The following is a 27,646-nucleotide window of genomic DNA, read 5'->3' on the forward strand; positions in this document are numbered from 1 at the left end:
ACTTTTAAGGTTCCAGATTATATTTTGGATCTTTTAACTTCTTATAATCCCTTGTGTAGTTTGAGATCTTCAGGCGGGAGTCTCCTGTCTCTTCCTGAGTTCAGGCTAACGATTAAAGGGGATGTAGATTTTGCTGTCAAGGCGATCAAAAATAGCCTTGCCACTTGTCACTTTAATTCATTACTCACATTATTTTGCCATCCAGTGACTAAGGACAAGTAGAGACAGAACTGCACTTTCTAACCCTAAATATAAAATATCAAGAGAAAAACACTTCGCAAATATTTCCCAAATATACCCCGAATTCGAATTTATATCAGACACGCAGAAATTTATTTACTAGGAGAAATGCCAGAATGCCAAATCCTTGCAGATAAATACATCTCTTCATGCCACAAACTGAGGACAACTAATGGAAACTCAGACTAGACTGATAAATATATTAAATAATTGTACTGTAAAATTATTAAATTATTATTATTTTCATTGTTTATTATTTTAGTAATTGTTCCTTGGAAAAATGAACCCATAAACCATAAATACTTAATGGGTTTATTTGATATTTTTTTCTGTTTGATATTGATTTTTTAGTTGTTTTGTTTTGTCTTTTAATATATTGCTGTTTCTTTAATGATCCTAAACATAAAATTATTTCTACATACTACTGACTTTTTTTCTTTTTTTAAACACAAACACAGACTTTTACTGTTTTATTTACTTTATTTAATGAACTGTATGAAATCAGTAGTTCTTTTGTATTGTATTTTAAGCTTTGGCAATATTGTTGTTTGACAATCATGCCAATATTAAATTGAAATTGACCGTTATGGTAAATATGCGTCTCCCGCTTGTGGCCGCTAGATGGCGCTCGTCGCCGCGCCTCAGCCAGGGAGCGCGCACGCTCTGGTAAAGTACACATGCACATATCGCTGCGCGTTCACGAGAGCTTTCCTGACCAACTTCCAGAGCAGCAGCAGGAGACACAGTGGTGAAGTTTGAGGGGTAAAAAACTGAGTTGAGACAGTCGAGAAGCTAAACCAAACATAAAACCGACACAGGTCAAAGCCAGCCAGCCACTATGGACGATTTAGGTAAGTTATGAAGTGGTTTTTTAAACCCCCGTGTGTCTTTTTAACTTAACGGTCACTTATGAGCGGTTAGCAGGGTGGAGGAGAAACGGTACGACGATTTAATGCTTTCTTGTGTCGCCGTTTGTCACCTTAACTTACTCTGAAAGCTACTTTAATTTAAAGTAGCACAGTGCGCCTGAGTGTTTGTTTGGCACATTTTACATTTTTTGTTTTATATAAGCATCGTAGTAACTGGACGTAGCGGCTGGACATGGCTAGCCTTTTACGACCACCACCACCTCCACCTCTTCCTCCTTTTAAACTCTGTAGTAACGTTTCAGATCATAATAACAATAATATTAACACGCTATCCTGAACCATTTAAACAAACTACTTTTGATTAAAATGTGTGCCAGAGGGAGGAGATATTTGGCTGATATTTTGACACCACTGCTTTAACATTACCTCCTCAACTTTTGCCCCCAGGCTGCTCATTCCAGCTTTGAAGTGGTGGAGTTAACAGGCCTCCCCATTTAGACTGCTCAGTGCAGCACAATGTGAGCTCAGCCCTGGCTTGGCTGGCTTTATAATGTATCTACAGTCTGATGGAGCACACTTTAACTGCTAGGGATACTTGGTTAATTACCATGCAATCTTTACTTTGTTGTTCTTCTTCAAAATTGAAAGCCTTGATACAGGAGACAAGGATGGGGACTAGGACATAAAATCCTGTATGTGATTGGATATGTGGGAGCTTAATTTCGACTGAAAACCCCATGGAAACACCCCAAATCTCATTTTACTGTATCCAAGGTGCACTTTCTACTTGATTGTAGGCGGGAGGTGAAACGGTAGCATGTTCCTGACCTTGATTTCTTTATTTTATATTTGATTGGTGGAGTCTATCTGTGTCTATGGATCGCTAGAGGTTCAAAATATGCTGCACAGTTGCTTGGATTATTGATTTAATTATTATTTAACTACATTAACATTTAGAATTGCCATCCAAGCATGTTGTTAAAAAGACAAACTACATTTGTTTATCAGCTAGTTACAAGTACAAAATTCACTGACAACACAATAGTGATAGAACAATTAATCAGGCTGAAATCTGGCATTTTGAGGCAATCTGCAGTGGCTACTAACGATTATTTTCTCAATTAATTGTTAGGTCCAGAAAATTGTGAAAATTGGTGCAAAATGTCGATCAGCGTTTCCCAAAGCCCGAGACGCCGTCCTCAAATATCTTGTTTTGTTCACAACCCAAAGATATTCAGTTTACTGTTATAGAGGAGCGAAGAAACCAAAAAATATTCACATTTAAGAAGCTGGAATCAGAGAATTTGGACGTTTAAATAAAGGACTCAAAGGGATACAAAAATAGTTTATCAAAATAGTTGATTAATCGTCTAATCGTTGCAGCTCTAATCCTACATAACAGATCGAATCTAAAACATTACTGGCTCGCGTTAAATATATGTAGTTACACTGTAGAGAATAATGCAGCTGAGTGACGTCACTTCTGACAAACACCAGTCACGTTCTGAAATCTACAAGAGAACCCAATATAAATAATTAATAAATAACTCCATCAGAAACAACACGTTACTGGCTAAGATAACATGTATAGTTGAATGTACTCTGCACTCTTGAAAAAACCCATATCGGTCGACCACTGCTACACAATAGTCTGATTTTTAGAAAATAAGATGACCTTTTGATTATATTTAATTATTTACTAAATTGCTGTTTGTATAGATCTACTTTTATGGCTTTAATGTTAAAATTAGTGTTGATTTTACGTTATCTACTGCTGATGCTCATTACTTGTTGTCATTTACCAAGACCTGTAAGCTAGTGCTGCAGCTAACACTCAATTTCACAATTTGTTTTGATTTATCAAACGCTTAGTTTCGAAAACATCAGAAAATGGTGAGAAATTGGATACCCAAAGATATTTAACTTGCAGGGATTGTAGTCTAAGAAAAGGAGTAAATACTCACATCCGAGTGACTGAAACCAGTAAATTTTTAACTATAGTTTTTCTGTCAATCAGTAAATTTAAACACTGCATCGATGGCAGGCTATGTGTAGCTCCATCTATATTTTCATGCCTCACTAACCAGTTGCCTCTTCACTTCAGGGGCCCCTTGACCTTTGGCACTGAACTCTGAACTTCTAATTTCGTTGTTATAGTTTTCAGCAGCTGGTCAGTTTGTTATATCTACCGTTACTAATTCAAAATAAATCGGGTATCTTTAGGAATGCTGACATACTCTGATCTCCCAAATTAGAAAGGCAGTAAAATGGATTTGTGAATCGTTTAAGAGGCTAGACGACGGGCTGTATTTTGAGTTTGGCTTGAGGATACAACCAGGGCACGTTAGATGCTCTGCGCCGCTGAAAGGGCTGATTGTTGTTTGAGATGAAGCCTGAACAGTAAGGCTGAAGGAGAGGTGGCGAGGCTGCTGAGGAATGTCGAGCATCACCCCGAGTCCGGGTCCGAGGCCAGTCCGAGGCCAAAGACTCTCGACTTTTTATATACAATCTATGGTCATGACTCGCCTCCTACTACTTTACTCTCAGCCCCGTGCACGATGCCACCAGAGGGAGGGGCTGCCGGGGTTTTTTTTTGGTCTGTCTTCCTCAAACATGGGTCGTGTGGTAACTGCAGATACTTAAGAGATTGTCAAAAAACATCTGAGCGTTGAGGTCTGGTAGCCTTGACAGTCACAGAACCGCAAAGTTAAATGTTTTTCAGCTGCTCTAACGTAACCATTTAAACGTTTTTGTGCACATCATGTGGCACACCCCTCCCACGCCCTCCTCCCTAAATATGCAATAACAAGCCATGTTAAATATTTGTAAATACTTTGGTTTACTGTAATCCCAGGAAACTCCCCCACCTTACAAGCCCCCGTGGCTTATTGATGACTGACAGGTCTACATGGAGCTGTTTGGAAACCTGATCACTCTTTCAGTCTATGTTCATTCTGTGTATATTGATCTGCCCACGTCGCTTAACACTCGAGGAAGGGAATTCTCTCAGCATAGTGTGAGCGCTCTTCCAGCCTCTGAGTCAGACTTTTCCAGAGATCAGTCTTTTACAGTCCGGACCAGGTGGCGGCCAGGCCTAGCCTAACTGTCGTTAACTGATGTGGCTGAGGGGACAAGTCCTCACCCAGATGTGACCCTTTAAACCACATGTGGCCCACTGTCCTTTGGCTTGTCCTGCTCCTGCATCTTCATGTTTGTGTAGTGTGACCCCAAGCTCCGCTCTCTGTTAAATTCCTCAGCGATGTGTCAGATTCAGGCAGACTGACCTCACAGGGCTGTGGAGACCCTGCTCCGGGTCTGCCGGTAAACACAGAAGAATTTGGATTTGTACAGACGTGCATTGTGCTGGAGGCCCATGGCTAAAGTGAGAATAACACGTCAATCAAGCTTGACAGACTTCTTTTTTGTTGTAAATTCCCACAAAATCAGATCTTTGCGGATTACCAGTTGATCAAATCCAGGGCTGGATTAGTATCAGGGCAAAGTGTTTAAGAGCCCCGCACCCATAGGGGACTCAAAAAATTATTAACAATTATTAATATAAGCTGACATTTTAAGCACATTAAGGCTGCTCCTGTATTTTAACTTAATCTTGAAGCCCTCTCTGCAGAGGGGATCAGAGCATGGCTTAATCCTGCGTTCACCTGAGAAGCAGAAAACGGGTATTATTTATCGCTTCAATGCCAAAACAGCGTGGGCAACTCATCTCTATTTTGCAGACACAGTGAGGTCCTTGTGTATGTGCCGGAGGTGGCTATGTGGGCTGAAACAGACAGCTGCACCTGCTGAACATGCCTTTTGTAAACCCAAACAGCAGTCCTACTAGATTTACTGGAATAGTATCAGTTGATCACCTTGCTGGGGAACACCTTATTCTCCAGGCAGGAGCTAAAGCTGGCTGTTGTACAATCAGTGTGGTCTTAAATGTTTACAGCGTTTGCACAGCATACCAAAAGATCCTAGAAGGTCTATAGTGGTTTCTGTGTCCCAGTGTGTCGGCAGTACGGAGTTAATGTTACCAGACTAGCTTTCATCACCCCTCGAGAGCTGCAAGGTTAGTGCATACCGTCCCTAACCAGTGCCTGCTCAGTTAGAGGGAAGTAAATCAGTCTCGTTCCCGGGCTCCACACCCATCCTGTTCTGGGTCTGGGGAAGAGAAGAGTTTCATGGCTGACCTCATCGCTTAGGCAACAGACCCTGCCCCACATCCTGAGGAAACAGAGGAGAAAAACAATGAGCGGAGTCACTGCTGAAGGCCAGCAAATACTGGTAAAGGGGGCCGCTGCGAGCCCTCAGTCGGTGATCCTGCTTCTAGAACAGCGTTTTCACTGTTATGTGCTTTTTTTTTTTACCACGTTGTTGCTTCAGGTGCAGCGCTCCTCGTTCTCCTCCTCTTGCCATGCTGTTTCAATGCTTGTCCTGTTCCCTGGCCTTGTAACTTGGCCCAGAGAACAGGGCTGATTATTTTCCTGACAGGTCTGGGTAATGTATTAGGAATCCGAGTCCCAGCTGGATTGTTTGAACGTTACTCAAGCTGGGGACACCTGAGGGCATGTTCAAAAAGCGTTTCATGTGTGTAAGCAGGGCAGGGAATCTCACTTCTATTTTCTAAATAAATTTTTTTTTTAATATTGTAGCATAAACCTACACTTTTCTGGGTATCGAACTTCAATGCCTTAATCAATGGTAATGATTGAAATGTGTCCGTAGCACAAGTATTAACTGTCGAGTAGCACAAGCTGATGTCAAGCACAGATTCATACTTTTCTTTTGTGTGATTTAGAGCTGCAACCATGAGTCAAGTAGTCAATCTATAAATGATTAATCTGCAGATGTTTTCATAATTAATAAGCAAGCAAAGATTTCAAGCATTTGATGATGCTGTGATTAATACTGTAAATTTCCATTTTTTTTGAAGCCATCTCAGAAGCTCTACTTAAGAAAGACATAAAGATATACCCAATGCCCAGGTATTGGTATCCCGACTAAATCCAATAAAGAAAACATTCAGCAGAATGTGCTGCAACTAAGAATTATTTTCATTATCAACAATTTTGTTATAATCCAGAGCGAGTGGTGTAGGCAAATTTCATTCACTGACTAAATCCATCAGGATTTTGCTGATTTAATGTTCTGGCACAGTTTGGAGTAGGGCTGGGCGATATGGCCAAAAATGTTATGACGATAAAAACATTTCATGTCATTCGATATTGATAATTATCACGATATATGTCAAATCGTTATTTCTTTCAAGTTGATGGGGTGATTCTTGCTCCTTACTGAAAATTGAAGAAATCAGATGGTTAATTATGTGGTTAAACTTTTCTTTATAGTCTAAACTATTATGATAAAATCTGTTCAACAAATATGATTAGTTAATCTTTTTCTGGCCTCTTTTTCTCAACAAAATGCATAATTTTCGTTGAAAAATTAAGTTCTAATTGCGATAATTATCATTATGGTTTTATTGCCCAGCCCTAGTTTGGAGCATAACTTTGACTGACTTTGCTTTCAGTCAGTGTTTTAGCACAAGAGAAGGACAAGACAGCCTTTCTTTTAGTGTCTTCCCCATCCTACCCAATTATCTTATGGGACAAAAGGTCGTACGGTCCTCACACATGCACGGCTATCATGAGTGTGTCCTCAGTGACTGGGTGTTGCTTCAGTCTTTAGACTTTCCCCAGTCATCTGCTTTACTGGTGGGGAAGTGCTTTTATTTTGATCCAGCATCTTCTCAGGGGGCGTGTCATCTTTCAGTTATGGGGCTGCTTGGCAGGGTATTTTTAGGTGTGTTTATTTTGAAGTAATCACCCAAAGATGCTTCTGTCTTTCTAATAGTATGGTATTACGCTCATTCATCCTTTGTCTGTATGGGTGTGTACGCTTTACTGTACAAACAGGCGGCCATCTGTAAGCTGTACGGCTCTCTCTTGACATTTAATCAGTTTGCTGTTTTCTCTCATTCACTCGCATTCTCTGTTTCTCTGTCCCTGGTTTCTTCTCAGCCTTCCTGGCATCTCACCCTCCACCCCCTCTTCCCGGCCCCTGCCTGTCTTGTTTGATATAAATATCGTGTCGGGTTGGCCTGATGGGGTAGGGTTTCTGTGTGGGGCCGTGGCCAGTTCTGCTCTTTTGCACCCTGGCTATGAACAGGTGAGCTGTGGACCCTGGTGGCCCATCACCTTTGCCCACATGTTAATAGAACAGATTAAACAACTCTGCCCCCCCACCCCACCCTGCCTGCACCGTACTCCACGCTCTGTGGGAAATGGGCAGTAAAAACTTTGACATCTCCCTCATCCTGGAATTCAAAGCATGCTGTACTTAGTGGACGGAGTCCTGTAATTGTCAACACATTATTTTCATTTTCTGGACTGACAGATGGTGTTTTGTGTTCGAGCACATTCCTCAGCAGCTTTCTACCTAGAACCCGTTAGATTTTATTACAAAGCATCATTATGATTCCACTTAAGACAGGTTGGATGTTAAATGTTTCGCTGGATAAGGTCAACCGTTTGTACCTTTCCCAGAGCGTCCCCGCCTGATTGCTATTTTGCGGACAGAGGAATGTGTGGAATTCCCCATGTACCTTCGCTTCAATCTGATAAACACTGCAGGACTGTGACAGAGCCTCGTGTGGCGAGAGGGAGAGGGGGAGGCGGCTGTGCGCAGGCAAGGCCATACATGTACCCACTGCCACAAGAATGTGTACAGTATCCACATAACTTGAGAGTTGTTTGTTGTAATGAAGTTTAGTTACCACAGTGTGACCACAGATGGTTCCACTGACGGTGAGCGAATCTGTATATTGTGTTAGGGAAATCTGATGAATTCATCTTGACCTATTTGTCCCAGTCATGTCCTTTTTTGATGACCGCTTTATTCCTCCAGACCTTGCACAATGGACTATTGAGTCAGGATGCTGTTAGAGCAGAATTGGACTTTGTCCATTGTGGCTCCTACCCCCTGTCTGGAATGGAAAAGATTAGCCAGTTACTTGGCTTACAGTGCATGTTTGCATTCTTAATGCTTTTTAACTCTTCTTGGACCAAACTTGTCTGCGACTGACGAAGGCTTGTTGGCCGTCCTTATGACAGACTCAGGGCTGCCATCCTCAGGGGAATGAGGAGGAAATTTCAGTAGCATCTATTTAATCTTTATCCTTTTATGACCTGCAGTAAATGATATGAAAGAGATGATGCAAAGAGAATGATGTGTGTGCAGGCGACTTAGTCAAAGGCTACAAATGAACGTGAGCTGGACATTTTGGATTTAGTAATTATAAGTTTCTGATGCTAAATTTAAAAAGGTCTGACTGTGTTACAGGTCTGTCCTAAAGTCCTGTTTTAGTCTTTCTTTATCCTGATATAGAAATTGCAGTATCAGGCTGGTGCGTCTCCCACATGATTATAATGCCATCCATATTTGGGCTGCAGCTAACAATTGAATGAAGGGCTGAAAAGTGTTCAAACAAAAGCACATAAAAATCTATTTGAAGGTACACGGGGTACTTTTGTCCTCCGTGCTTGTCTTCCTGGAAAGAGGACCCCAGTGGAAATATGTTTTCCTTTAACTTTATCGTGTTATTTCCCACCAAGAAATTAATACAGGCATAATGGATTAGACATTAAAGTTTGATTAAATAATGAATTTAACAGTGATTACGTCCCCTGTGGAGATCTCTGGGGGCCTGTGCCAGAGTCGCAGCAGGTGGGAGGGGTTATAAGGAGTGCAGAGACATCATTATTGAAGGACTCTCAAAAACTTGGCTTTGTCTACAAGCATTTTCAAGGACCTTAGGCAGTATGGCTGTCCTCTCTGTCAAGGCCACAAAGAGCTTTCTAGGAATACATTACCATAATTACTAAGTCTTTAGGCCTTATTCTTTTTATTTGACAACATTTAAGATCTGCCAGAAGAGAAACGTGTATTTAATATGACTCACCTTTGTGCCAAAAGCTGTTGTGGTAATTTTTTCTATCTGGAGTCTTTGTTTTATGAGCGACAAAGTCAATTTCAGTAAGACCTTGTTTAGCATGTCAGCACCAGGTGCAGATTATTTTGAGCTGGTCATGGATATTTCAGCACATTTGTACAGACATGGGCTACTCGCTGAGCTTACCGCTTTAAATAGGCTTGCGCTCCCATGTGGTTTATGTCAAACTTCATGACTTCAACGTTTAGCTTCTGGGCACGAACTCCCTTTTGATCTGAAGACACAACATAGTGGACGTTTAGGCGTAGAGATGTGTGAGAGTCACACTTTATTTGTAAACTTATCCCAGCTCACAACTTTAGATGCAGTTTAACATAACAGACATACGTTACAGTCCTGTCATTTGTAAATGCAAATTTAAAGGTGAGAATGTTTTTTATTATTTACCAGGTACAATGCATATTGATCAACATTGCGGTTTACACTTAAATATAAATGTTGAGTTTATCAGTACAGTGCTTCAACAAGTACTGCAAGAGAAATACATTACATTATAATTAGGGCTCGGTAATAAAACAATAATGATAATTGTCGCAATGTGATTTTACTTAATAACAATATAACAATTGTGTGATAAATAATCTGTAACAAATCAGCACTTATTTTTCTATTAAGATATTTATTTTGCAATTATAATGCATAAGTACATTATAAAAGTGACAGAAGTAAAAAGTAGTTGAAAAGTAGTAGACAAAGTAGTGCCCAATATCATCAGTACAGTTCTTCAACAAGTACTGCAAGACAAATACCATACAATATGTAATAAATAAATATAATTAACTAAAAAGGTGGATTTCGAGTGTATGTTATTAGGATAAAGGAACACTGAAAGGATACCTTCACCCTGTTTTGGCTCTCAAATGACTCCCCTCCCCACAATAGACTGGCAGCATGTCATCACTCCTTGTTGATCACACCATCTTTGTCTGTACTGCTCTCTGTTTCACTCTCTCTCACACACACACACACACACACACACACACACACACACACACAGTAGCTATATAATCCTGTTTGGATGGATGGAGGATAGTACAGATACAGCAGGTGGGAAAATAATGTGAGTACATTTACTGGCTTTTTAACTATTTGAAAAGTAAAATGTTTGTATTCCTGGATTACCTTTGGTTTTCTTTATAAGATTGCATTGGGAATGGTTTGTTGTTAGATCATTATTGGCACTGACGAAGCAGAAACTTACCCAATCTTTTCCAAGCATGTGGAGAGACTTGGCTTTCCAGATATTCTGTTTATGTTTTTTTTTTTTTTTTTTATGGTCACTCGATTGTGGCATGTTTATAAAGGCAGTGTCTGCGGCTTTCACTGAGCAATAAGGGGCCATATGGGCATTAAGTGGTGTGTAGTTATACTTGATCCGAGTCTCTCTGTACTCAAAACCTCAGCTTAAGCTTTGATGTTAAGTTTTTAAGTGAAATGTTTACTTTGCGACTGACTTACAGTGGGATTAATGTAATGTTGTATGAAAGAATGCAGGAGTGTTTTGGGGAAGCAGTGTGATTTAGAGACATGGTTAATATGCCTACAAGTAGTGTATCATCACTGAACTGGTGTCCTACTTGTATTGGTGTTTTTTGTTTGTTTCTTTTTAAAACATGGTAATTGTTTGCTATCTGCCTATCTTCTGGTTAGTTGGGCAGTTTTCAGCCGTGCTTCTCTGGCGTTGTGAGCTTAAAAGTGCACTGCTTCATTGTAACTGTTCCATGCTCCTGTAGTGTGTAACAGTATGCAGCCGGTGATTGCGGTCTATTCTGGACAGGCTGAGGATGGATAAATTGTGTGATGTAAGAGTCTATTTTGTCCAAACGCTCAGCAGGGTATCACTGTACCCCCTCAACCCTGGACTGGACCCAGAAACATTTTCCGCCTGTCTGCTTCTTTGTTCCTGTCTGTCAAGTTCACACTCGTTTTCATAAAACAGAGACTAATAAAAGACATGTCCCTCTATTATATAGAGGTATAAGATACTGAAATGACAGATCAAGCTCATAGATAGGTAGTTCTCATTGTCAGCAAGGTTGTATTTATAGTGTGGACTGATAGGAGAAAGTATGTTGTGGAAGTTGGGCTCAGTGATATACTGTGCCATGCTGTGACGGTCACATAGCCTAACCTTACTGTTGGATGATCTGCTCTGAGGACAAGGCTTTTTTTGGTGGCAGGTTGGAATGAAGACTCCGACTCGCCGCCATTGTCTGTTTACAGCCCGACACCACATTCAATAGTCGCCTCAGAGCACACAGCAACACCAATAAAGGATTTATTGGTCTCCAGCCCAACCATGTTTACTGGTTGAAATATCCTGCAAAAGCATTTGTATCGGATGACCCAATGACATGAGGACTTACTGTGTCCCATTTTAATGAAGATTGTTATTTAAATGAAATGAAGACATGGACGAATCAACACTAAAAGCAAATGCAGATATTTTATTTAGTTGTTTGAACAGCACCATTGTAATGTGTATCTAGTGTAGAGTAAGTGTGCCTTGGAACAATAACTTAGTAAAAACGTTTAACTATCAAATCTTCAGATGCGTTGCTGGCGGACCTGGAATCTACTACGTCCCACATCTCAAAGCGACCTGTGTTCTTGTCTGACGAGACCCCCTACTCCATCCCCACTGGAGGACACACATACCAGGATGTGTCAGTCCCACCTCCAGTCCCTCCTCCGCCCTCAGCTGAGGCTCTGAACGGGTCCCTGATAGATCAGCTGGACTCCCACCACTCCTCTCAGCAGGTAGATATGTACTGTGACACGTACCTGGAAGTGGCACAGCACAAATTAGAACTGGTAGCTGTATAAAAGATGTAGAAAGAGGGTTGAAAAAACATTTATCATATGTCTGTGTGTATGGACTCAAAATCTCAATTTTATCAGAAAAGAAATAAAGCAGGGATGTTCAGTCTTAGAAAGTTTACTGGGTCCAGATGATTGTCAAATTGAAAGCCAAGTGAAAATTCAGTTTTCTCGGTAGATCTGACTGATTTATATTCTGCAGTCGTTAGGTTCAGCCCAGAAGAGCTCATGGTCCGGGGACAGTAGCAGCTCCCCGTTGTCTCACGTTGAAGAGGACCACGTCTACAGGTATCCTGCGACACACTTGAAATGTTGAGTGGATCATCTGTCACTTTCTTTTACCTGTGTTGTTGCTATTAGCAGTTGTCTCTTTTGTGTCTCCGCTTCAGTTTTCCAAACAAACCGAAGTCATCAGACTCGTCAACGGCTGCCATGACCTCAGCCCTGGGCAGTAACCTCTCAGAGCTCGACAGGCTGCTGCTGGAACTCAACGCAGTGCAACAGAGCTCCCCTTCATTCCCTACTACAGGTAGTCACTAATCCTTTAGCTTTACCAGGTCAGTTTGTGGTGAGTGTAATTCATTATACTGTTACATGTCCCCAGAGGAGGCAGCTCCACCCTTACCATCCTGCAGCATCACCCACTACGAGAACGGCAGCGCCCCTGACATCATGGTTAGCCCTCCCCCTCAGGACAAACCCAAGCGGAATGGAACGAGGCTGGACGAGGCCCGACCCACCGTGGAGAGTCTGCTGGACGAGCTGGAGGGCTCGGTGCCTTCACCCAGGTACGCACAGTCTCTCTACTGCAGCTGGTCTCTAACTTAACATGTCGGCTTCATAGGGGGGGATGGCAGACGGTGTAATTGTTAAAATAAAAGGATAAAGGCACAAACTTTCATATAGTCTTTCCTGAAAGGCATTCAAAGTGTTGCACTTGTTTGTACATATGAAATACAGAAGTAATTGTGTAAAGAATGGAAAAAATGGAGCTTGAGAGAGAAGTTCAAACCCTTCCCACTCTGTTGCCTCTGCACACCTGTCAGGTAGCTGTTACTTGAAATGTTGACATTAAACTGAGCAAAAGAACGTTAGCTTGTCCAAATCGAGCTAACTTTGGCTTTGTTTGCCCCAGCGACAAACAATTAAAAGAAATGGATTGTTTTGTCTGTTTGTCAGACTTCTTCGGAACGTACATGCATGCCTGCTGGAAGCCTGTTAGCTGGTGTCTTTGCTGAGGGTCCAATTGCAAATTTTAATAGTAGATGGGAGGTAATACACAACACCTGTTGGAGCTGGAGTTGGTCTCTCATGTCAGCTTGGTGTGTAAGAGAAATATTTTGACTGCTCATAGCGAATCAAGTGGGACATTGGCCAGTACATATTTTGAGTGCTGCTGTAAGTAATGTTTCAATGTTGAAATGCACGTAATCATATTATTATAATTTGTATTTTCCAGCCCCTCCACTCGCCACAGCGATTTAGACACTCCCTCTCAGCAGCAAGCCAGAATTTCAGCATCCTGTGCCACAAGAGAGCTTGACGAGCTGATGGCCTCTTTGTCTGACTTCAAGGTACACACCAGCATGAATACTGAAAAGGCTTCTCTTGATTATCAAACACAAGCTTCTCCTGTTTCATTCCTGATGACTGTCCTATTCCTCTTATCTTGCTTATGCTTCTCTGTCCTCTAGCCCAGTTCTTTGGGCTCTCTGCTGAACCCAGAAGGAGCATCTTCCAGCTCTCCTCACCCTCCAGTCTCTTCCTCCACCACCCCGGTGTCTTCTCCTTTCCTTAGTCTGTCCCACTCGTCTGCCTGTGCCTCTCCTCTCTTCCCTTTGCCTTCTGGTCTAGAGCTGCACATAGATGAGGAAGGAGGAGACGGTGGCATGTCGTTGTCCCATCTGAACCGCCGCCCTCCGCATAGTCCTATATCCTCACTTTCTGCAGCCAGTGACCTAGACCTGGACTCTGTCATAGATGTCTCTGCCACCATGCTGTCGTCCCAAACCAAGTCTCTGCTAGTCCTCTCTCAGTCCGCTTCCTCTAACTCCAGCCTGATGAGAAATAGCCCAAGTCCTTCGAATACCACCACCACCCCCTCACTTACCTCAGTTAACACCGTCCTGGATCACAAGTCCTCCAAGTCACCCAGTCCATGTGTAGAACGGGTCTCACCCTCAAATACTGTCGGTAAATTCTCTTGTGCTCCTGAGATCAAGGGGTCTGCTTCTTTTCATGACCTCGATTTGAATTTCTCTACTCCTCTTTCAAAAAACCTCACCCCTCCTCTCTCAGCTGCATTGACCTCTTCACCCCTCCCTGTTGCTGTTTCATCCTCATCCTCACCATCTCCAATCTCTCCATTAATGGTCCCCACTCCACTGGCCTTCACCAGCCCCAGCAGGCAGCTGTTTGAGTCGGCACCTACAGGCCAGAGAGCCAGCCCCCCCGCTGTACAGTACAGTACAGTAGAGCCTTCCCTGGACGAGGCGCTAGACAAGCTGCTAGCGATGAGTTTTGCACAGAACCATGCAGCACATGCGGAGGAAGCACAGTGTCTAGGCAGAGAGATGCAGGAGGTGCACGAGGAGTTTATCCTGCCCATGGACAGAAACAGCGTGCAGCCTGACACTTACACAAGCGCCACCAACACCATCACAGACGACTCAGTGGATGGAGGCACTGATGGGAATGGTGACCTGGACTGGGCTGATGAGGAGCTGTCCATGTCCTTCCATGATGGACTGGACGGCACCATGACACCTTACACAGAGAGGCCGTACACAGATGGCAGCATGACCCCGCTGACAGAGGCCAGCTGGATGGATGAGTCCATGACCCCGTCTTCATGCCCCGGGACCCCTGACGCTGCCCTGGACCTGCCCCTGCTGCAGACTCCCAATATGGACAGAGTCTCTGCATCCGGACATGTATGCATCTCCTCTCCTGCTTGACACAAGATGGGCTTGTTTTGCTCACATGTTGCCTTGTTTTTTTTTTACCCTTGCTTATGAGACTGATGCTTCTGGCCTCCGCTTCGAGGGTTTTTTCTCACAGGTCTTTTTGAAAAGCTGATACACGACACCAGATATCTATGTCCTAGTTTGCTCACAAGCATGCACCGCGCTATTTTAACACAGTAAGACAAGGATTTTTATATTCATGTCGCCAATCGCCTGAAAATCTAAATAACACTTTTTAAAATCTTTTAATTAAACGCATAGTCTGTCAAGGTCAATTGATTAATAAAACAAAAAAGAAAATCTGACCAAAAAGTCACACTGTCAAGTCTCATTGGTGGTGACAATGTGCTTTAATTTTGTCCAGTCCAGTGGGCAGAAACTAGTCAGAACAACACAGTGTTACTTTTGAGCTTTGCAAAAATAACTGATGACAAAAGAAGGAATAGAAACCATCTTAGAAAGGGAGTAACTCTTTCTAATCAGGAGTTTTCTTTCTTTGATACTACACTTACAAGTAACTCACTGATTGGCGGTACCAGCACTCAGCATGTACACCACATTCCTCCTTACCTAATGCCCCACTTTTTGTGAAGGAGCCTAATGCGACCTGCACTGTGAAATTTGGTGTTGTTGCCTGAGAGACTGGGATTTGAAGGCATCTGACGTAAGCATGCAAGAAGTGCATGAAGTGTGACTCTAAGACCACTGACTACTGCATCCTAGCCTGTCAGGGATTTAATAAATCATAACTTATTGACTCACCTGCTGCCCTTGAACTCTGCTGTAACGGCCTCACCTGCGTTATGTTTGGTGTGGACGTATGATAAGGTGCTCACCATTCCCCCTTAGATAAAATCAGTGATTAGACGCACCAAGGAGACTCCCAACGTGCACCCCATGTACCGAGACGGTCACCTGCGCAGGAAGATGGGACCCATCATTGTAAACAAGAACACTTCTCAGGACCGCCTCATAGAGGAGCTTCAGGGCAAGTTCGGGATCGGCCGCTCAGATCGGCGACGTAAACAGTCTGATGACTGGCTGACAGAAGGTGTCATCGTCTCATCCAAACCCCAGCGTTTCCGCCCTGATGGAGTCGGCAGTGAGGTGGAAAAGGTCGGCTCCACTGTGCTCAGCAGCTTACCCAAATATTTCTTTCACCTTTTCAGTTTTCTACACATTTTTCTCTCTGTGTTCCCTCTCTTCTCTCTCTCTCTCTCTTCTTAGATCATAATTCCCCCAGAGTCTCCTGTCCCTGTGAGGAAGGTGCTCCCACCTCTCTCTCCCCCCGCCCCTCGTCGCCCTCCTATTGTAGAAGAACCTAAGCGACCACTCCCAGCACAGCAGCCCCCTGTCCCTATACCACCACCGCCACCTCCTCCCCTTCCTCCTCCCTCTACCCTTCCACAACCTCCACACATCCATGAACCAGTTCCCGCTGCACCTCTGCGGATTATAAAAGCCTCACCTCCACCTGCCCCAATTCAGGAACCTCCTGCCCCCAAACCAGAGCCCCCTCCTCATGTTCTTAATACCCCACTCCGACCTCCACCAGTGGAGCCAGTGACACCAATTGCACCCAAAGTCCTGGTGTCTGTAGGCTGCCAAACAGAGTATGACCCAGTCTTCCCTCCAATGCAGGCATGAACCCCCGTCTCTTATCCCTTCTGTTTTTCCACGTGATCATTTCTCATCTTTTGTAAACTACAAATATGATTATTTAAAATATACGGGTGTGTGTTAGATTTCTGCATCAGGCACAACAAAACTGTTTTCATAATTTAACCATTCCAGATTATGGCCCAAGGAAAGGGCGGCGTTCCCGGTGGGCCTCCAACTCAGGTCAACAAGCTGGACAACATGCTTGGCAGCCTGCAGTCTGACCTTAACAAACTGGGGGTGCAGACGGTAGCGAAAGGAGTTTGCGGTGCCTGCTGTAAGCCAATTGTGGGACAGGTGAGAGGCTTTTGTTAATGATAATTCTAATAATTTTTAGTTGGAGTTTGCATACCAAATGAACAATCCACTTTTCTGTAAGTGTAGGTGGTGACCGCCATGGGCCGCACATGGCACCCTGAACACTTTGTGTGCACACACTGTCAAGAGGAGATCGGCTCCAGGAACTTCTTCGAGCGTGACGGACAGCCGTACTGTGAGACGGATTACCACAACCTGTTCTCCCCACGGTGCTACTACTGCAACGGGCCCATACTGGACGTGAGTCACTGCTGTTTACATGTGTGGTCTCGTCTGTCGCAGATTACAGTCAGCCAACAATAAGTGTTGTCATCGTGTCTGTTCAGAAAGTAGTGACGGCGCTGGAAAGGACGTGGCATCCTGAGCACTTCTTCTGCGCTCAGTGTGGATCCTTCTTTGGCCCAGAGGGTATTTTGATTTCTTGTATTGAAATAAATTGACTTATTTGTTTAGTACATTCATAGTAGCACAAACTACTACATTTTGTATTCATTGCTTTAAATCTGTTTCTGTCTGTTTCTATGAAGGTTTTCATGAAAAGGATGGAAAAGCGTATTGCAGGAAGGATTACTTTGACATGTTTGCACCAAAATGTGGCGGCTGTGCCAGAGCCATTTTGGAGAACTACATCTCTGCACTGAACAGCCTTTGGCATCCTGAGTGTTTTGTTTGCAGGGTCTGTATCTTGTATTCTGCCTCTATAAAATAATGTTCTTAGAATAATTAGAATAACAGCATCTTCCTCTGCTCTTTACAGGAGTGCTTCACCCCGTTTGTGAATGGGAGTTTCTTTGAGCACGACGGCCAGCCCTACTGTGAAGTGCACTACCACGAGCGCCGCGGCTCCCTCTGCTCCGGCTGTCAGAAGCCCATCACGGGACGCTGTATCACCGCCATGTCCAAGAAGTTCCACCCGGAGCACTTTGTCTGCGCCTTCTGCCTGAAACAGCTCAACAAAGGCACCTTCAAAGAACAAAACGACAAACCTTACTGCCATGGCTGCTTCATCAAGCTGTTCAGTTAGGGAGCATTTAACACTACTACGTATGGGTCAAGTGTCTAAAGCGTCTTCACCACGGGTAGGGTGGGAATGGGATTAATTGTGTTTGTGTCAAAGAAGGTTGTCTGTATTCTGATGGTGACATTGGAAAGTGTGTATGGATTAGGTATGTGCATGTGGTCGAAGCCGCATACAGCCAGACTGAAATATTTTCAAGTTGTCGTTCAGAAATTCTAAAAAACGTCCCCGTGACAGCTATGCATTTTTGAAGCTCTTCTAGGTTTTGAGTGGGTCAATAGGTGCAAGTGTGACAAAGATATGGTGAACTGTCGAAGGACAATGAAAATCTTGAGTTGACGACATTTAAAGGTGATGTTACAAGAGTGTTTTTTTTAATCCCCTGAGCTGCCCTTCTTGTGTTTTCAAGTCCTTTTATTTTGGTAGCTGAAATCTTACTGAACACTGTAGAAATCCATGCAGTAGTCTGACATTGTTGCTCACTGGTTGAGCGTCATTTTCAGAAACTGTAAAAACTCTGAAAACAATAGCAGGAGGGAGCAGGTGAATTGTTTTTTTAATATTGCAGTATAAACCAACAGATAAGGGTAAAAGGCTTCAAGGTGCATGGTATAGAGTTAGACAGAGCCGATGGATAAACCCATGATAGGCTGTTCGCAATTATTTTGTATGTGTGAAATTGATTGTAGTGTCTTTAGGCTTTTACAGACGCAATCACTAATTCAGCCTAAGAAAACCCCTGCATATAAAGATTTTAATGGAGAAAGTTGTTTTATAAATGAAGCAAGAATGCAATTAATCAGTTTAAAACAGCTTCCAAAATCAAAGAGTCTGAATCACACCTTTTTTTTGTTGTTGTTGTTGTTGTTGCCAAAGGCAAACCGTGCATGGATGAACATTTTTACTGTGATATTTCAATGAAGAAATTAAATATGGAGGCATCCACCAGTAGCTGCAGTATGTTTAAACACACCTCACTGTGCTGCCAAATCATTCCTTGACTTTTCACAGAAGAAAAGAGAAAACGGTTTCTTGCTAGTTGTCTCAGACGGTGAAGTGGAATCACGCAAAGATATTGGGAGTGTACAGAGCATCTCTTAGGAGTGCATCCTTTTTTCTTTTTTTTTTTTTGTAAATATCCAATGCAGCTACATTGTGAGCAAAGCACTGTCACGTGTACATGTGTTTTAACAACCACTTATTCGAAGAGGGAGAGGGCTGGTGGGAGGGCATAGCAGAGATACTTTGGTATTTTTGGTGCCATTACTGTATTGAAAAGCTGCTGAATGTTCACGGTTTTGAAAGAAAATAAATCTGCCTGTGATATTCAACTAACTATGCAACTTTGGATTAACAACTTCTAAAGCAACAGGCTGTCTGTGCCATTGTATCAGTGCCACGTCTAATATCACTGGTAAATTCAGCTAAATACTGATGACAGGTCAATAGTTACGTGTTCATATAATTAGACTGTGAGTCCGCTGAGAAATGTAGGCTGTTACAATGAGAGCCTGGTGGTCTGTTAGAATAACTCGTAGGGCTAAGATGACCTATTTCCTTCAGCATCTGGGTAGCGACCACCAGGTTGGGTCTGTATGTGGTTAATCATGACATGCAGCAGATATATGTCAGGCCTTTTGTCTTGTTCAGGGAATTCTAGAGCCTTAAATCCTTTTTCACCCTATTTAAGATATCATGTAACGGCTTGTCTTTTCAAATCAGTTTAGTAGAGTGTTATTTAACCAAAGCCATACCTTCTTTGAATTGTTTTTCTTTTTGTGTGTTTGTGTGTCTGTTGACTCTTTTCTTTTCTTTTCACTTTGAATGTCAATAGAGTCATGATGAATAGTGAGATTCCTCACCTCGAGTCTGATTACGCAAATAAATTCTGTTTTGGTTATCAAACGTTGTCCAAGGGGCTTCATTTATGATCCACAGTGCGTCATTTTTACACTAAGGAAACACCATGGAACACAAACATTTGCCCAACAATACCTCCTTCATCCTCCTCCCAAAATGGAAGAAGAGGAGTACAGAGGAGATGACTCCACCCTCCGAGTGTCAGATACTCGGACTCTTTAGTCATCAACTGGAACTTTTAATGTGTAATCCTTCTTATTCTGTCTCAATACTGCAATTTTTAAGGATTTTAATTCATGCCTTCTCTCAACATTATCAGTACTCCTTATTATTACTGATATTTATTCATTACACTTCTGTCACATACTGTAGAACGTTCTGTCACTGTGTTACTTACACGGATGAAATTATTGTGAAAATAAGTGATTCCCCTTTTTGCTGGGGACCCCACTTTAAGAACCGCTGCTGTAGGGACTTGATGTGCAATAATTTTCTACTCTTTGTCCAGTATTGCAATAATTTTAAGGATTTTTAAATTCCACCTCAACGCTATCTGTACTCATTATTATTACTTCTATTTATTATTATTTATCAGTACACTTCTGTCATATAGCCTACTGTAAAATTTTCCAAAAATTACATTTTTATATTTTATGCTTCTTTATATTGTATTTACCAACTTTCTACTTTTATTTATACCTTGATGTGCAATCTGAGCAACTGTGACACAAGAATTTCCCCTTCAGGGATCAATAAAGTATTTCTGATTTTTGATTAAAGAATAATGTACACATTTCCACACTCATATTTATATTTTTAAATTTGTATATTTTCTACTTGCCAACCTTTTATTATTATTATTTATATTTCTTTAATGACTTGATTAGCAAAGTGAGCAGCTGTAACACAACAACGTTCCCTCAGGGATCAATAAAAGATTTCTGATTCTGATTGTGAGACAGTAAAGTAGGGTTGATTAATCTTTTGAATATCCGATCGCTAAAATGTCAGAAAGTGGGGAGTTTACTGTTTTAGAAAACCAGAAAATATTCACATTTAAGATGCTGGAATCACAGAATCTTCTTAAGAAAATTGCTCAAACTGATTAATCGATTAGCAAAATAGTTGGCGATTGACTTAATCAATTAATCCTTGCAGCTGTTCATATAAAGTCACTATTATTATTAAAAAATGATCAGTTTATAAAGGGGATAACTGATAATGATTCATCAACACAACAGACCGGAACCAGGTGGTGGCGGTAGAGCAACATTGTCGTTTGCCAACCAAAGAAGAAGTAGGGAGCGGCTCCCTGCCGTGATTGGACACAGCATCACGTGTTTAACATCGTCATACCCGGAAAAGTGACATGTTTATTGTTGCTAACCGTTTCGGGTAAGTCGAGCGAATTTGTTAAGTCTCGCCAAGACTCACTTAGTTTATCATTTTACACAAAGTCTGTTTGTACAAGTGGGAGAAACTCTGAGCTCTTGTTAGCGTCAAACTTCAGTCGCAGCCAAGCTTCTGTGTCAAGTAAACTAAACGTTAAATAACCTGCACATTTCTTTGTGTCCGGGTTTCTGTCAGAGAATCTTACTGGTCTTCAATATGCTGATTAAGGGCTCCCAGTACGGCATGAAGTTTATCAAACAGCAACTTTTTTGAGTTTGTTGTGCTCACTCTTCAAAAAAAACATTTTACTAAATGTTCCTGTTTGTATATTGTATTTAATTTTTATAAGATATAATAATAAAATGAGGGTCACACCTTCTCATACCTGGTGAACCAGGTAGGCACAGCAGATAGAGCTGCAACAATTAGTCGATTAATTGATTAGTCGATTGACAGAGAATTAATCGACAACTATTATTATTATATATAATCGATTAATCGTTTCAGTCATTTTATGCATTTTGTCAGCATTGAAATCAGATAGTAGTGTTTGATTTAAATCCTTTAAAGGTGCCCTGTGGAGTTTTCTCATAAACAAGTAAGTTATGTTTACATTCAGTGTTACTCACCAAAAATCATTGTTTATGTCCTTGAGTTGTGTGGTGAATGCATTTCCTTCCTCAAAACATTAGCCAAGGGCATTTTAAAGTATTTTAAATTCAGCATTGTTAAAGAGGTGATATTATTCTTTTTAGCTTTTTTTCCCTCTCCTTTATTGAGTTATATACATTTTTTGTGCATGTAATAGGCTTGCAAAGTGAAAAAGCCCAAAGTCCAGCCCAAAGGGAGTTCCCATCTCCCACAGAAAGCTCTGCTCTGAACTGCTCGTTTGAAGTCCAGCCGTTTCCCTTTCATCCCTGTGACGTCACAGGGACGAAAGGAAACTGCACCTCATATAACGCTCGCCAAGCGGCTACCCCGACACGCCCTCAAAAACTCTGGTGGAAAAACGCTGAGCTGCAGCACACAGCTCTCCTCTCCCTTCCAAACGCTATCTACTCTCCAGGCAGTCAATGGACATAAAGTTGTTACTGTGATGTAGAGACAGAGCTCAGTTAAAACTTTATGGATGAAAAATACTTTTGTTACAGATTAATAACTCACCACTCTGAATCTTTTGCTCCAGTCCATGTTGCCAAGCTGGTCGGCAACATGTAGCCTACAGCTGAATCGAAGCTGTTTACCAGCTTCTCACTGACCCGCCCTTCTCTGCTTCTGATTGGCTAGTAGTCCTAAACCAGGAACTGCGCGTGTGCAACTCCCAACAAAGATCAGTTAGAGACAAGATGCATCACTCCATAGCTAAAAGGAAGTCTTCAACACAGGGTGAAAAGAGGAGCTGCAGCAATGTGCAGTATGACAAAAAATATGGTGTTTTTAGAAAATTAAACCATGTAAACCTGTTCTGGTACAACGTCTAAATAAGATTTTGAACCTGAAAATGAGCATAATATGACCTCTTTAATATCCATGTTTACTCATTAGCAGTCTGCCTTTGCTGGAGTATGACAGCATATCTTGGCGTGTTAATTTCATCTGCTGATCAGCACAATAGTGTGAAAGAATTGGCAGAAATGTGTATTGTGTGTCAACCCTCTGTGTGCTGGTGCGTGTCTGAAACTCCACAGGTAACCTTTAAATACAACACATTGAAAACAATATAAAGATTTGATTTAAATGTTTTTTAGGCTCAGAAATCTCTCTCAGGTCTCTCACTTTAAGCAAAAGTGGAAACATTTGATTGTTTCATCTTCTTAAATGTGAGGAATTGCTGCTATTCTTTGTCTTTAATGATAGTAAAGGAAGAGTCTTTGGGGTTTTTGGACTTTTGACAAAATAAGCAATTTGAAGACGTCAATTTGGGCTCGGGAAAATTGTGATGAGCATTTATCACAATATCTTGACATTTTATTGACTAATGATTAGTCGATGAATTGTGAAGTAGTTGCTACACTGTGGTGTTGATTGTTTATGAAGGAATTATTATTAACTCATCAGTTAGGTTCTGCTGAATCCCTGTAACTGTAAGTTTAAGTATCAGCTGTGGATTTTTATGTTTTTTGACAAATTAGTGAACCTTCAGGGTCCGTGTGTCTCCCAGGTACCTTAATGCAAGGAGGGCACAAACGTTGGTTGGACCGAAATGGCATCCTACTTTGATGAACACGACTGCGAGCCCACCAACCCCGAGGAACAGTATCGCCAAAATGCGCTTCTTGAACTGGCCAGGTGAGGTTCAACACACTTCAGTATCAATCTTTACACTGATTTACTGTTTGTTTTTTCAATTGCTAACAAGTGTCGGTCAAAACTGAAGCCACTTTTATGAAAACTCCTCACACAGTCTGCAACATGCATCTCGGGCCAAACAGTTAATTTCACCCCCAAAACTCACTCAAACCCCCAAAACACTTCATACATGTCAAAATAAACTTGTTCAACCAAAACACTGGCAACAATTCTCATTTAGAAAGCTTTCATTGTCACTCATAACACGCAGACCTAAAAAAAACACTAACAACATAAATGATGAATTGTTGTCTTTGAAGTTTGAATGAATTTTCAGTCAAATCAGTATTTAATAGAATAACAATAACACATATTCACTTTGTAGACTGAACTAAAGTATATGTAACAAAAACAAATCAGAAATACATAAATTTTCTTTAATATCCTATATTTTTTCTATATTATTGCATATACAGGTGCATATCAGATTATTAGAATATTGTGAAAATGTTTTCTGTAATTTATTTCAAAAAGTGAAACTTTCATATATTCTAAATTCATTACAATTAAAGCAAAATATTTCAGGCCTTTTTTTGTTATCTTGATGATTACAGCTTACAGCCCATGAAAATCCACACTTCAAAATAGCTTCACTTCAAATAATTAGAATTAAGAATATATAATACAGAAATGTCGACCTGAGAAGATCCTTTAATTAGAGCCCGGCCGATATGGAATTTATTAGTCCGATACCAATTTGAGATTTTTAAAGTCCGACAGCCGAAATATATCGGCCGATATTGTTTTTCCCCCCTTATATTAAGAAACGCGTGACATAAACAAAGATTATCCCTAAAATGTTATGTTGAGACCTCACCAAGATACCAAGATATATCTGCAAGTAGCTTATATCGGCCGATGATATCTGCAAAACGATCAATCGGTCGGGCTCTACCTTTAATCTCTGAGTCTGGTTTAGTACACACAACACAACATGAGAAAGACTTCTGACTTGACAGTTGTCCAGAAGACACTCACTGGCACCCTCCACAAGGAGGGGAAGCCACAGAAGGTCACTGCTGCAGGGGCTGGCTGTTCAGAGTGCTGTATCAAAGCATATTCATGGAAAGTTGACTGGAAGGTTAAAGTGTGGCAGGAAAAGCTGCACAAGCAACAGAGATGACCGCAACCTTGAGAGGATTGTCAAGCAAAGCCGATACAAGAACTTGGCGGAGCGTCACAAGGAGTGTGAAAATGAACTCTTTCACGATATTCTAATTTTCTGAGATGCACCTGTAGTAATTTACTTAAAACCAAAATCCTGAAATTTCAGTGCTGCAGTACAGCGTTTCTCAGTGGTTTCCACACTTTTACTTAGACACAATAAACACTCCCTTTAACTCATGTACCAACGCCACCTGAACCAAATCTGTTAAAATACAAGCACATTTTCTGCTTTTAAACTCTTAGGACTGCAGTTCTAAACCACACTTTGTTCAAAACACTGCACACAGTTCTCCACCCACATAGGCGTAAACATAAAATGTACGTACATATCCTGCAAAAAATTCAGTTTTCAATGTGCTTTGATACAGTTTTGGACAAAGCGTGCAAATATATGTTATATTGCAGGTGGTGGAGCCGTAAATAAATAAGAGTTCACGGGTGAAGAAAAGCAAAGAAAAACTATTCACAGTTTGGGCCACATACAAATCTGTTTCACTGACTGCGTGAAGAGTTTTGAATGCATGTTAGTAACTGAAAAAAACAACTGTGCACAGTGTGTCTGATTGACTGTTGCTCTTTGTGTCTAGGTCTTTAATACAGGGCTTGGACTTGTTTGACTCAGGGGCGTACGACTTGTCAGACTGGGACCAGCGCCTTCCTCCTCCGGCTGCCAAAACTGCTGTTCAGACCCTCACTGTGGTCATCATTTCTCCAGAGCAAGCAGGTGACAGACGTTTTGCTTCGGTAGACGTGTCCTGCATTCACATTTACAATCTGTAAAGAACTTGATTATAGTAGAGGGACGGATCCTGCTCACAGAGGATTTAATGTGTTGAATTAGTTTGTACTTGAGGGTAGATTTGTCCTTCACGTGCTCCATCGAAGCCTCTTTTTAGCCTGCAATAGAGGACCAGTGGTGGACAGTAACTAAGTGTATTTACTCAAGTACTGTGTACTTAAGTACAGTATTTGTACTTTAATTGAGTATTTTCACTTTCTACTTCTACATTTCAGGGACATACTGTACTTTTTAACGTCACTACATTAATCCGACAGCTTAAATTTTTTTACACACAAAACATATGAAGAGTTAAAAAAATTTAATGTTTTGTTTATAAATTAAACAGTTTAGAAAAGTACAGCCAGTACATTCGATGATTGACCAAAAATTTAATTGGCAGATATTTTGATAATCGTGTAAGTCATTTTTCATGTAAAACCATTTCATGGTTCCAGCTGCACAAATGTGAAAATTTGCTGCTTTTCCTTTGGATTATTTTAATGTATTTTTGGGAAGGTGTCACTTTGGGCTCTTTTACGATATCGATTAATGGAGAAAATTATCAGCAGATTTATCCATTATGAAAAAAGTCACACATTACAGTCTAATAGAAAATAGTTCAACCTCAACAGTAAAATCCTGCTTTTACATTACAAACGAGTATTAATAATCTAATTATATAATATTTAACAGTCACAGGGGACAGTTAAAATAACATTTTCAATGCAGTACTTTTACTTATAACAGAGCATTTTTACAGTGAGGTTTTACTTAAGTAAAGGATCTGAATACTTTGAGGAACTGGGTTGCGTGAAGCATGCAGGATGCAAGAAAAAAGCACGCGTGTTTCACAAACATTTCCTAGATTTATTATAAATTAAGAGGGATTCAAACTGGCTTCTTGTTTTTACAGACAAAGGGCTCAAGTGTCCCGTGTGTTTGCTGGAGTTCGAGGAACAAGAGACGGTGCGAGAAATGCCTTGCAAACACCTTTTCCACTCAGGATGTATTCTGCCCTGGCTGGGCAAGGTAAAGCTCACACATTTCTAATGTAACTCTGCGTCTTGACTTGTAAGAGAAACGTTACTTAGAATTACTTTTTTTAAATCTTTTGCAATCACAGACCAACTCCTGTCCGCTCTGCCGACTTGAATTACCAACTGACAATCCAGAGTACGAGGAGTTTAAAAAAGACAAGGTGAGTGTGTAACTACGCATCAGACGGTCCAGTTTCCTCCTGTTAGCAGCGTGCTTTCAGGCACCAGCTCCTATCTGAACAGTGTTCGTCTGTCCTGTAGGAGAGAAGAAAACAGAGAGAGCACAGGCTGGAAGACCTTCATGGAGCCATGTACACATGACATGACGGTGCTGTGGTGCAGGTGTTTGTGGTGCAGTGACATTTTACCGAAACTTATGACAAAGGAAAGCTTCAGGAAATGCATAATGCTGCGTTCATGTCATTTCGTATAGAATATACTTTCAAGCATGGCGGTGGGAAGTAACGTCTCATATTTGTACTCACAAGGCAGAAATATCTCCCAAGAAGTATCGAGCCGCTCTATCTAAATAATATCCAATATTACAAATCTATAACACAATAAAGACGATTAATTACTATTTATATGGACCACAAGGCTAGCAATCGTTCTACGCATACTAATAATGTGTGACCGCCAGCAACTGTTCTTTCCTATAATTTGACAAGACTTGAAAGCAGCATAGGTAACTCGTTCAGTGAAAACTGAAACTGCTTTTTCTCTTAAGTTGGATGAATGCTTTTTATTGTGACTAGTTAGGATGAATATATTTTGAGATTTGAGCACTGAAGCACTCAAACATTTCAGCTCAGACTCTTCATTCCTTTTTTATATACATTTATGAGCTTTAAACGCAAGAATCATCTGTTGAGCTGTAATTGTCTAATTGATATGAATTATTTAAAGACTGGAATATGTTTTAACCAGTGACTCCTCTTTTGTTATTGTTCTTCCACAAGAATAACATTTAAATCTGAGAGTTTTAGACTTTTAATGTTATAGTGCGCTCCGGCAATGTAGTATAAGTAGTCTACATTTTAATAAATTTTGGGACGCATTAAAAGAAGAAATGTCAAAATCAAAGCAGATATATCCTGACTTTTAGTCCCTTGTATGGCTCAAACTCCTAAGATGCTGGATCCTGACTCAGACCCGC

The 27,646-nt window shown here is 41.3% G+C and overlaps 2 protein-coding genes across 4 annotated transcripts; both read left to right on the forward strand.

Annotated features, from left to right (window-relative positions):
- Positions 1-941: 941 nt before the first annotated feature.
- On the forward strand, positions 942-19,809 carry LOC119891711 (paxillin-like). Of its 2 annotated transcripts, XM_038703538.1 has the most exons (11): positions 942-1,091; positions 11,675-11,883; positions 12,146-12,231; positions 12,333-12,472; positions 12,548-12,731; positions 13,403-13,517; positions 16,704-16,865; positions 16,953-17,126; positions 17,213-17,294; positions 17,414-17,562; positions 17,644-19,809. In XM_038703538.1, the coding sequence occupies exons 1-11, from the start codon at positions 1,079-1,081 to the stop codon at positions 17,908-17,910; spliced, it is 1,581 nt and encodes a 526-aa protein (XP_038559466.1). In that variant the 5' UTR covers positions 942-1,078; the 3' UTR covers positions 17,911-19,809. The 2 variants fall into 2 exon arrangements, with proteins under 2 accessions (XP_038559466.1, XP_038559465.1); XM_038703537.1 differs by lacking the exons at positions 16,704-16,865; positions 16,953-17,126; positions 17,213-17,294; positions 17,414-17,562; positions 17,644-19,809 and adding exons at positions 13,638-14,876; positions 15,759-16,025; positions 16,137-16,677.
- Positions 19,810-21,069: 1,260 nt separating this feature from the next.
- rnf181 (ring finger protein 181) lies at positions 21,070-27,568 on the forward strand. Of its 2 annotated transcripts, none has more exons than XM_038702887.1 (6): positions 21,070-21,159; positions 23,318-23,445; positions 25,260-25,396; positions 26,367-26,482; positions 26,577-26,651; positions 26,734-27,568. In XM_038702887.1, exons 2-6 carry the CDS (start codon positions 23,360-23,362, stop codon positions 26,749-26,751), a joined length of 432 nt encoding a protein of 143 aa, XP_038558815.1. In that variant the 5' UTR covers positions 21,070-21,159; positions 23,318-23,359; the 3' UTR covers positions 26,752-27,568. The 2 variants fall into 2 exon arrangements, with proteins under 2 accessions (XP_038558815.1, XP_038558814.1); XM_038702886.1 differs by having other exon boundaries at positions 26,752-27,568.
- The last annotated feature ends 78 nt before the right edge of the window (positions 27,569-27,646 follow it).

This window comes from Micropterus salmoides, unplaced genomic scaffold (genome assembly GCF_014851395.1).
Source record: "Micropterus salmoides isolate LMB-PRFRI ecotype aquatic unplaced genomic scaffold, ASM1485139v1 Ms_hic_scaffold_7, whole genome shotgun sequence".
Taxonomy (NCBI): Eukaryota; Metazoa; Chordata; class Actinopteri; order Centrarchiformes; family Centrarchidae; genus Micropterus; species Micropterus salmoides.

Excerpts from the sequence above, each read along its gene's own strand:
- rnf181 (XM_038702886.1), top strand. The coding sequence starts at position 23,360 with ATGGCATCCTACTTTGATGAACACGACTGCGAGCCCACCAACCCCGAG. Across the intron at positions 23,446-25,259 it reads GCGCTTCTTGAACTGGCCAG|GTCTTTAATACAGGGCTTGG; the intron begins GTGAGGTTCAAC and ends CTTTGTGTCTAG. Across the intron at positions 26,483-26,576 it reads TTCTGCCCTGGCTGGGCAAG|ACCAACTCCTGTCCGCTCTG; the intron begins GTAAAGCTCACA and ends TTGCAATCACAG.
- LOC119891711 (XM_038703537.1), top strand. Across the intron at positions 11,884-12,145 it reads CCCACCACTCCTCTCAGCAG|TCGTTAGGTTCAGCCCAGAA; the intron begins GTAGATATGTAC and ends TATATTCTGCAG. Across the intron at positions 12,473-12,547 it reads CCCTTCATTCCCTACTACAG|AGGAGGCAGCTCCACCCTTA; the intron begins GTAGTCACTAAT and ends ACATGTCCCCAG.